At 58.9% G+C, this 12438-nt stretch overlaps 1 protein-coding gene across 1 annotated transcript in view; it reads left to right on the top strand.

Moving 5' to 3' along the window:
• The window catches only part of TOP3B (DNA topoisomerase III beta), a 22385-nt gene extending 9947 nt beyond the window's left edge, over nucleotides 1-12438 (top strand). The window contains exons 6-18 of the mRNA XM_028095515.2: nucleotides 573-769; nucleotides 1212-1368; nucleotides 2147-2260; nucleotides 3738-3828; nucleotides 5679-5833; nucleotides 5980-6085; nucleotides 6873-7019; nucleotides 7167-7340; nucleotides 8614-8742; nucleotides 9239-9388; nucleotides 9760-9860; nucleotides 10662-10863; nucleotides 11875-12438. Of these exons, the coding sequence (XP_027951316.1) occupies nucleotides 573-769; nucleotides 1212-1368; nucleotides 2147-2260; nucleotides 3738-3828; nucleotides 5679-5833; nucleotides 5980-6085; nucleotides 6873-7019; nucleotides 7167-7340; nucleotides 8614-8742; nucleotides 9239-9388; nucleotides 9760-9860; nucleotides 10662-10863; nucleotides 11875-12356 (2205 nt within the window). The 3' untranslated portion in view covers nucleotides 12357-12438. The remainder of the gene's footprint in view (nucleotides 1-572; nucleotides 770-1211; nucleotides 1369-2146; nucleotides 2261-3737; nucleotides 3829-5678; nucleotides 5834-5979; nucleotides 6086-6872; nucleotides 7020-7166; nucleotides 7341-8613; nucleotides 8743-9238; nucleotides 9389-9759; nucleotides 9861-10661; nucleotides 10864-11874) is intronic.

Here is a 12438-nt window from a genome sequence, read left to right as displayed (position 1 = left end):
AAAGCACCTCTTCCCCGTACACTGCACGGCCTTCCCAGTGAGTCTGGCTCCAGGCCCCATGCCGTGCTTTAGCCCTGAGCGCCCCGAAGCCCCCACCTTGGGAGTCCCCTGTGCCCTCCCCGTTCCTGCCCTTTGCCTTCTCCTCCTCATTCTGTTTTCCTTCCCTGACTTTTCTTCAGTCTCTTAAAAGGTCCACCCACTCCTCTAGAGGCACTCTGCCCTCTAGAGGGAAGGGAGATGGGTCAAGTGGGGTGGATTTCGAGACTGCGCCCCCTGGCGTTCGTGGCATTAGCATTTCCTGGTTTAGCGGGGATGAAAGCAGAAGGAAGAGAGAAAGGGTGGTAGTGAGGAGGGGGGTGTTTGAACAGGTTTGTCAGCGGAAGGAAAGGAAGCCATATAGCAGGAGTGCTGTGGAGAGACTGAAGCTTCTGGGCCAGGAAGGGGACGGAGGAGGGAGAGGGAGTCACGCACAGCGAGGTTTGGCTGGGACAGGAGCCGCGGCCCCACAGGTGGGATGCAGAGCCGGAGGCAGAGGCCTCCGAGGTGGGTGACCGCTGGGCCGCCTCCCCCAGGTCCTAGACGCTGTGCTGCCTGTCATGAATTCAACCCGTGGTGGCGAAAAGATAGTGTTCAGGGCCAGGTTCAGCTCCATCACAGACACGGACATCTGCGCCGCCATGGCCCGCCTGGGCGAGCCCGACCACAACGAAGCCCTGTCGGTGGACGCCAGGCAAGAGCTGGACCTGCGCATCGGCTGCGCGTTCACCAGGTACTGGCTGCCCGCCCTTTGGCCAGAGCCACTGCCTCGCCAGTCCCCACTGGCTGCCCTGGGCCTGGTTAGCTCTAGGCCAATGTCAACATTCTATGAAGGAAACGATCTAGCTGATTTAGACTACACAGGGCACCACATGATGAGCGGGGTGTTCCTCTACACTGTGTGGGTCTTGAGGAGAGGCTGGAGGGGATGGAACAGAATAGAAGGATTTCCCAGCCCCATCTGCTCTTCTCTCATGCCTTCCCCGCCGTGTGTGCCCCCCCACACACACCCTCCCCAGGCCCCCTGCTGAGCGTGTCCTCACCCTGTCCCCCTGTCTTCTGAGCAGGGCGCCGCCACCAGCTGGCCCAGTCCTGGACTCACATGGCTGGTTAATGATGGTGTCTGGAGTGAATCCATGACCAGAATAGCTCTCTCTGCCCCGTGCCTCCTGTAGGTTTCAAACTAAGTACTTCCAGGGAAAATATGGCAATCTGGACAGCTCCCTCATCTCCTTTGGGCCATGCCAAACCCCTACCCTGGGCTTCTGCGTGGAGAGACATGATAAAATCCAGTCCTTCAAACCGGAGACCTACTGGGTGCTGCAGGCCAAGGTTTGCTTTCCCTTCCCCATGCACGCTGGGTCTTCCCGGGTTCAGGCTATGGACTCTGAGGGTCTTCCATCATCATCATAGCCCTGCAAGCCCCCCAGGCCACAGACAGAGGACGGAGGCCAGATTGGTCTGCAGGGTGCCCGGAGAAGGGACCCCAGCCTACATAGGCCTGGATGCATTGAACTTAGAGAAGCAGGAATGAAGTTAGCTTTGGCAGCGCAGAGACGGGAGGTCACGCCTCAGGGCCGTCAGCTGTGATGGTCAGGTCCAAGGTCTGGACTGAGGGCCATAGGGCAGTGACTTCAAACTTTTTGAAGCCTTAGAACCCTTTCTTCAAATAAAATCCTCCACATAAGCTGCTTGTAAGATTTAAATCATACAGAGCTGGTCTGGTTGACATAGGGCTGGGGACCCCCAGAAGGACCACACCTCGTGCTGGCCAGGCCTTAGAGCGTGGGCAGGGATGGCGTTTGAGGTGGAGGTTCCCACACTCCTTAAGGACACAGCAGCCTCGGCTTCGGGCTCCCCTTGTGAGACCACCTCCCTAATCTCAGGGAAGAGGCCTGGAATCAGAGCAGCCTTTCCTTGGGGTGGGGCAGGGTCTCAGCCTGTGTGTCCGTGCACCTGTACACACTTGTACAGGGGTGGCCGTGAGACCTAGGGACGGGACCATTTTCCTCCCAGACAAGGAGCTGCTTCATCTACTCAGTTCTCTTCCCTGGCAGTGTGCTCACCTGGATGTTTTCTTTCCCGACTTCTTTTACCCTTTTTCCTGCAGGTTAATGTGGATAAAGACAGGTCTCTTCTCTTGGACTGGGACCGAGTGCGAGTGTTCGACCGGGAGATCGCACAGATGTTTTTAAACCTGACAAAGCTGGAGAAGGAAGCCCAGGTGGGCCTGCGCCGCCCACATCTGTCATGTTTGCTCTGGGTGGGAGTAGGCTTCTAGGCGCCTCTGGCTGGGAGAGCACCTCATGACCCAGTGTCCCGTCTTTGTCTCCTTTTTGGAAACAGACGTGTTTCGGAAAGGACGGTTACTGACGCTTGTAGTCACTGCGGAATGCCGCGCCCCTGCTCTGCCCTGGGCGCTGCCCTGCATCCGCCACCTGCCAGCCCCTTTCCACGTGACCCCAGGGGCATTCTCTCCTTTTGGCAGGACTCCGTTTCACAGAGAGGTCCATTTTCTGTGATACTGAATGCTAACAGCTCCAGAGGGACCTGTGTGCACGTCAGTGGCCCTGTCCGGGGTCCCACAGCTAGTATGGGATATCCCCACCTCGGTCGGCTTTCATGGCCTTTATGGTACTGTGGCTCTTACTCAGGGTCTTTATGAATTTGAGGGTCACGTGCTTGGCTGTTAGAAGAGGGTGATGAGGGGCTGGCTGCCCCAGGTGGTGGAGTTCCACCACCATTCCCCAAAGCCTTACCAGCTACCAGAGTCGTGGAGGAGTGGCCTGGTCGCCTTCAGCTGCCTTCTCTTATCCTTTCCAAGCTTTCTTTGGGTGCTCTCTGCTCAGCCATGCAGTTGACTCAGGCTTCCAGAACTTTCTCCAAAGCTGCTTCATACTTTTATCTTCAGTCATGTTCCTCAAGAGACCCCCTCACCACCATCTCCAGATCTCACCCACAGTGACCCCAACCTCCACTGTAGCACACACCCATTTTGGCCTAAATTTGCCCCCACGTTTGTCCATCTGGAATTCAGAAGGCACTGCACTGACCCGTGGCCAGGTCTCCATGGGATTGGGAGGGGCAAGGCATCGGAGTTGAGTTGTTTGGGTTGTTTTTGCCACGGGCAAGACAGAGTCGTCTCTTCTGACAGTTGTTCAAGCCCAGAGTTTGAAGCTGACCGGTATTTTATTTAAACTGCACGGTGTTTACAGATACTTAAAATAGTTACCAACTCACATAAGAGTCCTGATTTGCAGCTTTTGTTGACGACCTGGAAGATGGAGCACCACGCATAGGCCCTGGTGGGAGTGCTCGGGTGCAGCAAAGGGCAAGTGGCTGCCCCCGAGGTGGGCCCGCGCTCCGTGGCCTGGCCCAGGCCTCACCTGCCGTCCCCCTGGCCCGGCCACCACTGGCTCGTGGAGGATTTTGAGTTTGCAACCCCTTCTCCTCGCTCTTTGCCATTCTTCCAAGTTTTCTCTTTTCCTAGAAATTCTCTAGAAAAGAATTTTTTTTTTCTTTTTCCCCTTCCTGGGCCTACATAAATGTTCAAGTCTTGAGACCACTGTGAAGAGTGAAATCAAGAAGCAGGGAGACCAGATGAATGAAATGAGACCCTTTGCCCACACATCCAGATTCTCTGTTATGGCATCCTTCCCCCTGCCGCCCGAATCCCTGAATCTGTTCTGTCTTCTCTCTAGGTGGAGGCCACAAGCAGGAAAGAGAAGGCAAAGCAGAGGCCCCTCGCCCTGAACACTGTGGAGATGCTGCGAGTAGCTAGCTCTTCTCTGGGTATGTAAGGGCGTTCCTCTAAAGCCCATAAAAGACTTCTCAGGACGGGCACGCGGTGAGCCATTCAGCCCTGCTGCGGCGCCTGGGGATGCAGGGCAGTGCTGATGCTCTCACCTCTGCTGGCACTCTCACTCCACGCTCACCTGTGCCAAGTGCCCCCATTCTGTGCTCATCTGTGCCAGGTGCCCCCACCGTGTGCTCACCTGTGCCAGGTGCCCCCTGCTCTGTGCTCACCTGTGCCGAGCACCCCCTGCTCTGTGTTCATCTGTGCCGAGGCCCCTTGCTCTGTGCTCACCTGTGCCGAGTAATCCCTCTGTGCTCACCTGTGTCAAGGAACAGCCCACCTGCAGTGTCTTGTGAGGCTTAGTGGGAATCTGAGCCTCATGCAGAGTTCATTTCTCTTAAATTCCAGAGTGAAGGGCGCCTGGGTGGCTCAGTCGTTAAGCGTCTGCCTTCGGCTCAGGTCATGATCCCAGGGTCCTGGGATCAAGTCCCGCATCGGGCTCCCTGCTCAGCGGGAGGCCTGCTTCTCCCTCTCCCGCTCCCCCTGCTTGTGTTCCTGCTCTCGCTGTGTCTCTCTCTGTCAAATAAATAAATAAAATCTTTAAAAAAAAAAAATTCCAGAGTGAAAATAACTAATAAACTAACAAACACGTGAGAGGATCCCATTTCAGAGGATAATTGGTTAATATTCAACAGCTCTTTGAATTTATGTGGGGAAAACTCAGACCATTTTGTATTACTAAACATCCATGCAGCTGCTGCCTGGGCTGTACATGGAAGGCCATGGTCAGTGACCCCTCCCTGTGGGGCAAGCCCTCAATGTGTCACTGGCTCAGTGGAGTCCCCTCAGAGGCATTAGACCATGGAGGTCCAGGTCCAGACCCAAACTCTGGTCCAATCTCAGCTTGGCTACTTTCTTTCTTGTCCTGGAGCCTCAGTTTCCTCACAGGAACACAGGGCGACCATCACGACCATCACTGGAGTTGGTTGTTCTGAGGATGAAATGATTGAAATGTGCATCCTCACAAGAGCAGAGGCGATCCACTCCCTGACAGGGGCAGCCTGGCATTAGCATCCCAGAGCAGCTTCCCTGGTATAGGGAGAGAGGCCAAGAGTGGGAAGTTGGCGCTCCAGGCCCGTCTCCTGCAGGGGCAAGTGTGACCAGTGTTGACGTAACCTCTCTGAGCCTTGTTTCCATGGTAGTGAGAAGGGGTGGGGACTGGAAAGTTGGCCTTCTCTGACAGCTGTTGGCCTCAAGGTATTGGTGGCCTCTGCGGCCCCCGGAAGCTGGGCAGTGTCCTCACAGAGCGTCCCCTTCAGGGATCCTCAGAGGGCAATGATGACACCAAGTGACCGACAGCTGAGGGCCAGCCTCTGCTGGTCAGGGGAAGCAGGAGGACAAGCCCTCCCTCAGTGGTCCCGGAGTGCCATAAGGACAGAAACACCCAGGGGCCTCAGAATGGGGAGGCGAGTGCTAATTCTGCTGTCATAGTGGGACATCAGCCAACCCTGAGGCAGACCTCATGTGCACCATGGCCAGAGTGTCCAATATCAGCACTCTGCAGGCCACATTTAATCAGCATAGCCCATGTCGTGAGGGTGACACTGTGGCGCATCCCCATCCTGGGTCCACCTTCACAGGTTCAGGACCTCGGCCTTGGAGAATGCTGCCCGGGCACAGTTGCCTGGCCAGCAGCTCCGTGCGCTCGCGGTGCCCACCCAGAGCCATCCTCACCTACCAGGAGGCCCTGGCCGCCTTTGGTGGGGAGCCTGAGTGCCCAGGCCCATGGGCAGGGACCTGGCCATCCCCAGCATTGTGGTCCAGCTGAGCCTGCCCTCTCTCACAGGCATGGGGCCACAGCATGCCATGCAGACCGCCGAGCGACTCTACACACAAGGCTACATCAGCTACCCGCGGACTGAGACCACCCACTACCCCGAGAACTTTGACCTGAAGGGCCCTCTGCGGCAGCAGGCCAACCACCCCTACTGGGCCGACACGGTGAGCAGAACCACCGGGCACACTTGTTGCCAGGGTCTTGGGTCCCAGCTCAGGCTCTTTGGCCAAACCCAGAACTGGTGCTGGCTCCCTCCCCGTGGGAGGGCGGCTGTACCCGGACTCACACCACCTTGTCTTCTCTCCCTCAGGTAAAGCGCTTGTTAGCAGAAGGTATCAATCGGCCACGGAAGGGCCACGACGCTGGTGACCATCCCCCCATCACCCCCATGAGGTCTGCCACAGAGGCCGAATTAGGTATTGGGCACTCCCCCCAACACACACACACACACACACACACACACACACACACACACACACACACACACACACTCTCTCTCTCTCTCTCTCTCTCTCTCTCTCTCACTCTCTCTCACTCTCTCCAAGCTTCTGGGTGGGAAGCTACATGGCACCTTTGGATGGTGTCAGGCCCCATTGGCAATGTGGGGGCTCCCTCCCTCCCCCACCTGCCTCTGGCTGTGGCAGAGGGGGTCGCCTGAAAGTTGTGTTCTGTGGCCGAGGGACAGGACAGGAGTGAAGTGGCAGCAGGTGTGTGGTGGCGTGCCTGAGTGCAGGGTGCAGGCAGCTGCTCACAGGAGGCGGCAGTGGGAGGGTGAGACAGAAGGGCAAGGACCAAGTGAGACAGGGAGTGCTAGGGCCCAGCCTGCTTCCCACCTGATCAAGGCGGGGGGAGGAGTCAGGGAAGGGGAGAGGTAGAGACAGGAGCCACTGGGCATAGCCCCAGTTTGAAGTGACGGTGGCAAGTCCCTAGCTGCGGACTGGCCAGGCCCTGAAGAGCAGTCCCACCTCAAAGCAGGGGTGGGAGGTGGGAGCCCTAGCTATGAAGGAACCGCCGTGGCCTGGGAGACTCACGTTCCCTTCCTGTGTATTTCCTCCTCTCTCGAGCTTGGGTGTAGGCCAGCCCTGGCATCCCGTTTGGACAGCCTGGGCCCTGCTGCCTGAGTGAGAGCGCTGGGGGGGGGGGGGGGGGGGCGGAGCTTAGAGCCAGTCCCCGGCCAGTGACCAGCTTCCTTGTCCGTTGCAGGAAGCGAGGCGTGGCGGCTCTATGAGTACATCACCAGACACTTCATCGCCACGGTTAGCTACGACTGCAAGTACCTCCAGAGCACCATTTCCTTTAGAATCGGGCCCGAGCACTTCACCTGCACAGGGAAAACCGTCATGTCTCCAGGTAAAACTGCAGGTCCCAGCGTGTGCTCCTCCCACGCCTCCACAGACGGACAGAATGTGCTCCATCAGACCTGGGGAGGGGGTCTCAGTGTCTTGGGCCTGGGCTGCCTGGGATGGGACCCTGAGTGGCAGCACCCTGTGTCTCCAGGCTTCACGGAGATCATGCCCTGGCAGAGCGTGCCTCTGGAGGAGAGCCTGCCCACCTGCCAGAGGGGCGACACCTTTCCCGTGAGCGAGATGAAGATGCTGGAGAAGCAGACGAGCCCGCCTGACTACCTGACGGAAGCTGAGCTCATCACACTCATGGAGAAGCACGGCATCGGTGGGTGCACCCGCCCTCCCGCCTGCCCAGGCCCTGGGCCCGAGGGTCCCCATCCCAGGACCGAGGTCCAGGAGACGGTGCTTCCACAGCTGCTCAGTGACCCCTCCGTGCCCAGCACCTGGTAATTGGGGCCCAGGGTGTGGCCAGCTCCCCAGGCAGTGATCACTCTGATGGGAACTGCCTCTTCCCTGATGTGCCGCACCAGCTGACCAGGCTCTAGAGGGCTGCGAACAATCCAGGTTGCTGTACCTGGTTTCTGCTCTATCACTAACAGTTGTGACAGGTGACGTCTCACCCGAGGCTGGGGTTCTGGTGACAGTGGTGGCCTCAGCTGGAGAGCTGAGCCTGCTGCTTCCAGGGGCCTGGGTGCCTCTGGTGGGTCCTGCCCTGGGTCCTCAGGTATAGATGCTGTGGGGTGGGGGTGCTGCTCCCCCAGCATCCTCTCTCCTTCCCCGTTGACAAGACATCCATGTCTCCCTAGACCCCATGACCAAAATGAGTTTGTGTCCTCGAAGAGGGCTCACGTGACCTTCTGAACATGACAGTGCCACTGTTGACCAGGCGCCCCTAGGGCTGCGTGGAGACGCTCTCGCCGGGGAAGGGGGGTACCACTCCAGTGGTGGCAGGAATGCGGTGGGCACGGCGGGGAGTGTGCTGGTTCAGATCCCAGTCCCAGCATCATCCTTCGAGTGTGGTACCTCAGTGGTCTCAGCCTCTGAGCACCATCTAAGGAGGCTCCTCAGCATGGCGGGGCAGTAAGGGCAGCATCCCTGAAGTCTCCAGGGGAGGTGCCGCCCCGGAAACTGATCACGAGGGACCTAGGAGCCAGAAAGTGGGCAATACTGAGCAGGTTTCAGAGGGGACGATTTGGCAGCGAGCATGGGAGTTCCTCCATGTTCAGGGGTCTTGAGCCCTGGTTCTAGAAGGGTCGAGTGTCTCAGGATTGAGGCAGGAGAGGCCGAGGAGGTGACATTTCCCAGGTGTGAGGGGCAGGTAGAATGAGCTCCCGTGACATTGGCAGAGTTCCTTAACCTCTGTCAGCCTCTGTTGTCTGTAGAGGGGGATTAAGCACCCAGCGCTGGCACTGGGAGGGCCATTTTTTGATTCATAAGACCATTCTCAAAACACACTGTGGTGTCTCGCACAGTGTTGGCCAAAAACAGAGGGGAAGGGGCTGAGAACCAGGGCCCGCGTGGTGGGTGGGGGCAGACATGGAGCCTGCAGTGTGACGGGCGCAGGCTGAGGAAGCCCGGGGCCTTGCTGTGTGTTTCAGGGACAGACGCCAGTATCCCTGTGCACATCAACAACATCTGTCAGCGCAACTATGTCACTGTGGAGAGTGGGCGCCGGCTCAGACCCACCAACCTGGGCATCGTCCTGGTGCACGGCTACTACAAGATCGGTGAGTCTGGCTGAGCTGTGGCGCTGCATTTATCGGCCCACAGCCTCTGACGGGCCAATAAACTCCCACTGCAAGGGTGCTACACTGGCCCCCCTGAGGACGTGCCCCAGCAGGGGCTCTGTGTGGTTGATGCATGAATGGTCACGTGCAAAGGATCCAAAGGGGGGGGGGGGCGGTGCAGGGGGTTCTTCCCCACAGACTGGCTCCTGGTGGGGCCCGGGTCCTCCTTGTGGAGCTGTCTGCTCTGTCCCCGAGAGGTTCCCAGGGGACCAGGGGAGATGGCAGAGCACAGGCCTGGCCCAAGGACTCCCAGGAACTGTGACACCGTCCTAGAGACAGGATGTCCCTGGCCACTCCACACAGGATTTTCTGGGTAGGAGATCGGGAAAGGCCTGGGGTCACATGACTCCAGCCTGCACTGGCGGGGGGGCGGCCACAGCCCCTCGGTGCGAGTGCTCACAGTGGCACCTCACCCCCCCCCCCGCCTCCGCCGCAGATGCGGAGCTGGTGCTCCCCACCATCCGCAGTGCGGTCGAGAAGCAGCTGAACCTGATCGCCCAGGGCAAGGCCGACTACCGCCAGGTCCTGAGCCACACACTGGATGTCTTCAAGAGGAAGTTCCACTACTTCGTGGATTCTATCGCCGGTGAGGCCTGCCTCTTCCCCACCCCTGGCCCAGGGCCGCCACGGCCGTGCGGGACCAGCATCCAGATCTGGGCTCCAGGCTCTGGGGCTCTGTTGGGAGGACGAGGCGGTGGCGCCTCACTGCTGGGCCGTCCTCATCATCATCGGGGTTAAAGAGTGGGCATCTCAACACCACACGCGAGGTACCCGGCTCAGGTGACCAGTGCGGCTGCAGCTCTGCCTTCCCGTGATCCCCGCACCCTCGGGGATAGAGACGCACTCACTGCGATCCTTGCCCACTCATGGGGGCCTCCCTTCCACCCGCCTGTCCGAGGTGGAGGGGGGCTGCCAGGCCCGGAGGATGTGACTCTTCCCTGCACTACTTGCCCTCAGGCATGGACGAGCTGATGGAGGTGTCTTTTTCGCCCCTGGCGGCCACGGGCAAGCCCCTGTCCCGCTGTGGGAAGTGCCACCGGTTCATGAAGTACATTCAGGTAAGTGGGGTGAAGGGCTGTGGCCGCCCCTTCTGGCCTCTGGCACCGTTGTGCACAGGCTTGGGCAAGTCTTGTCACCTCTGGAGGCCTCTGCTTTATCTTCAGTCCTCCGGGAATAATAGTCTTGGTCCTGGTGGTCACACACGCTTGAGAGGCCTACCGCAGCCTCGCGCAGACACCCACAGTGTCCCCCTGACCCCAGGAGCATATAAACTGTGAGGCCGCTTAAACACGTTGTCCATTCTTTCCCAACAACACCTTATTTGCTGTCCTGGGTATTCACATACACACAGGGGATTTAGAACTGCTTTTCTTCACCCGTGCAAGCAGGTGTCCTGAGACTCCTGGCCAGGGGTCCTTGCCTGAGAGGTCGTTGCGTGGCAACACGTTCCACGTTATGCATTATGTATTATGTGTTACGCATTACAGATTACGCGTGACATGTGTATTACATAGGTCTGTATTCTGCTATTACTTGCGGAGGTATACATAGATATTATGCATCATGCCTTAGTATTTTGTGTTACATAGTACTCACGTCTTATATAAACAGTGTATCAGGCTGTGTATATGATATATGTATGTCATGTATTATGTATTACATGTTACATTTTCTGTATCATGTATCATGCACGACTCGTTATGTGTTGCATAGTCTGTGTTGTGTAGCATATGTTATAGATCACGTGTTACATGCGGTACGTATCACGTTACCAGTTACTTCGGTATTATGAGAGTGAGGGTGGACAGGAGAGTTGGTGGCCTCGGTGACCCCGAACCCCCTCCCTGGTGTTACTGCAGGCCAAGCCGAGCCGCCTGCACTGCTCGCACTGTGACGAGACCTACACCCTCCCCCAGAATGGCACCATCAAGCTCTACAAGGAGCTCCGGTGCCCACTGGATGACTTCGAGCTGGTCCTGTGGTCATCGGGCTCTCGGGGCAAGAGCTACCCACTGTGCCCCTACTGCTCCAACCACCCGCCCTTCCGAGACATGAAGAAAGGTGAGTGCCATGTCTCTGGGCCTCGGACGCTCCCTCCGGAGACAGGCTGTCCCGTCCCCCTGGGCAGTCAGGCCCTGCCCCTGCCCCACACCATGCTGGCCTCTGAGGGGCCCTTCCCCGGCCCCTTCGCCGGCATAGGGGTAGGAGACCTGGGGTGGATTTGGGCCCTGCTGAGGCGGAGCCAGGCATCTGCCCCTCTTCATGCTGGTCAGAATCGAGTGGGCACCTACAGTCAGCTCATTCGGGATCTGGGCAGTAGGCGTGCTGTGCCCCCGGCCAGGCTAGGGTGAGTGAGAGGACGCAGCAGGCTGGGGGGCCCCTCCTGGCAAGGGGTGCGCCCTCAGTCAGCATCCACCACTGTTCTCTCTCCTCGCTGTTATTACTAGAGAAAGGAGAGCATGTGTCCAGGTGGGACCGAGAGTCTAGAGGGGGCCCAGGGCCCAGCACACTCACCCTGGCCTGTGCCGTCTCTTTGACACCCCAGCCAGCCCCTGGGGTGTCATCACCCCATGCTATAGACAGGAGCGAGGCACAGCAAGAGGCATCTACCCACTTTCATCTGGGGGTCTCGGGAGCCCTCAGGGGTCTCAATTCACCCCTCCTGACTCAAACCTCACCTGTGAGGCAGGGACAATCTGCATTTGAGCTGCTGGGGTCACTGAGGCCCTTCCCTGCCCTCCAGCAGCTTCCAGGGAAGCCGACGGCCCCGTGTGACTCAGTGGCATAACGAGCTGTGGAAGCAAAGTGAAGGGGAGGATGAACCTGGCTGGAGGCCACCAGGAGGGCCTTGTGGAAATGATCGGGGTGTTGGCGCTCAGAGGTTGAGGAGGTTTTAGAGAAGCAGAGAAGCAGGGGCAGTGGCAGCAGAGGAATCCAGAGCCAGGGTGTGCAAGGCCGAGAGGAACGCTTTCTGCTGGGATGAAGGGTGTGGACCATGAGGCCCTGGAGAAGGCCCCTGGGGGGGGTGGGGCGGGGCTGGGGGTGCGCATCAGGCTGCCCTCTCCCCACCAGGCATGGGCTGCAATGAGTGCACGCATCCCACCTGCCAGCACTCGCTGAGCATGCTGGGCATCGGCCAGTGCGTGGAATGCGAGAGCGGCGTGCTGGTGCTGGACCCCACCTCGGGCCCCAAGTGGAAGGTGGCCTGCAACAAGTGCAATGTGGTGGCGCACTGCTTCGAGAACGCCTACCGAGTGCGCGTGTCAGCCGACACCTGTGGCACCTGCGAGGCTGCCCTACTCGCCGTGGACTTCAACAAGGCCAAGTCCCCGCTCCCGGGTGACGAGACCCAGCACACGGGCTGCGTCTTCTGCGACCCCATCTTCCAGGAGCTCGTGGAGCTGAAGCACGCAGCCTCCTGCCACCCCATGCACCGCGGCGGGCCAGGGAGGAGGCAGGGCCGAGGGCGGGCCCGGGGCCGGCGGCCCCCCGGGAAGCCCAGCGCCAGGCGGCCCAAGGACAAGATGTCAGCCCTGGCTGCCTACTTTGTATGATGGCCCCACCGTCCCTCACCAGGCTCCACCCAGGTGTCCCATGGGCCACGGAAATCATTAAAATGCTTTTTGTCTTCTCCAG

This window comes from Eumetopias jubatus, unplaced genomic scaffold, assembly GCF_037043125.1.
Source record: "Eumetopias jubatus isolate StellerSeaLion01/CBP00866 unplaced genomic scaffold, mEumJub1_p1.0 scaffold_16, whole genome shotgun sequence".
Taxonomy (NCBI): Eukaryota; Metazoa; Chordata; class Mammalia; order Carnivora; family Otariidae; genus Eumetopias; species Eumetopias jubatus.
The sequence above is the reverse complement of the archived record's forward strand: the minus strand, read 5'-3'. Positions and strand labels throughout refer to the sequence as shown.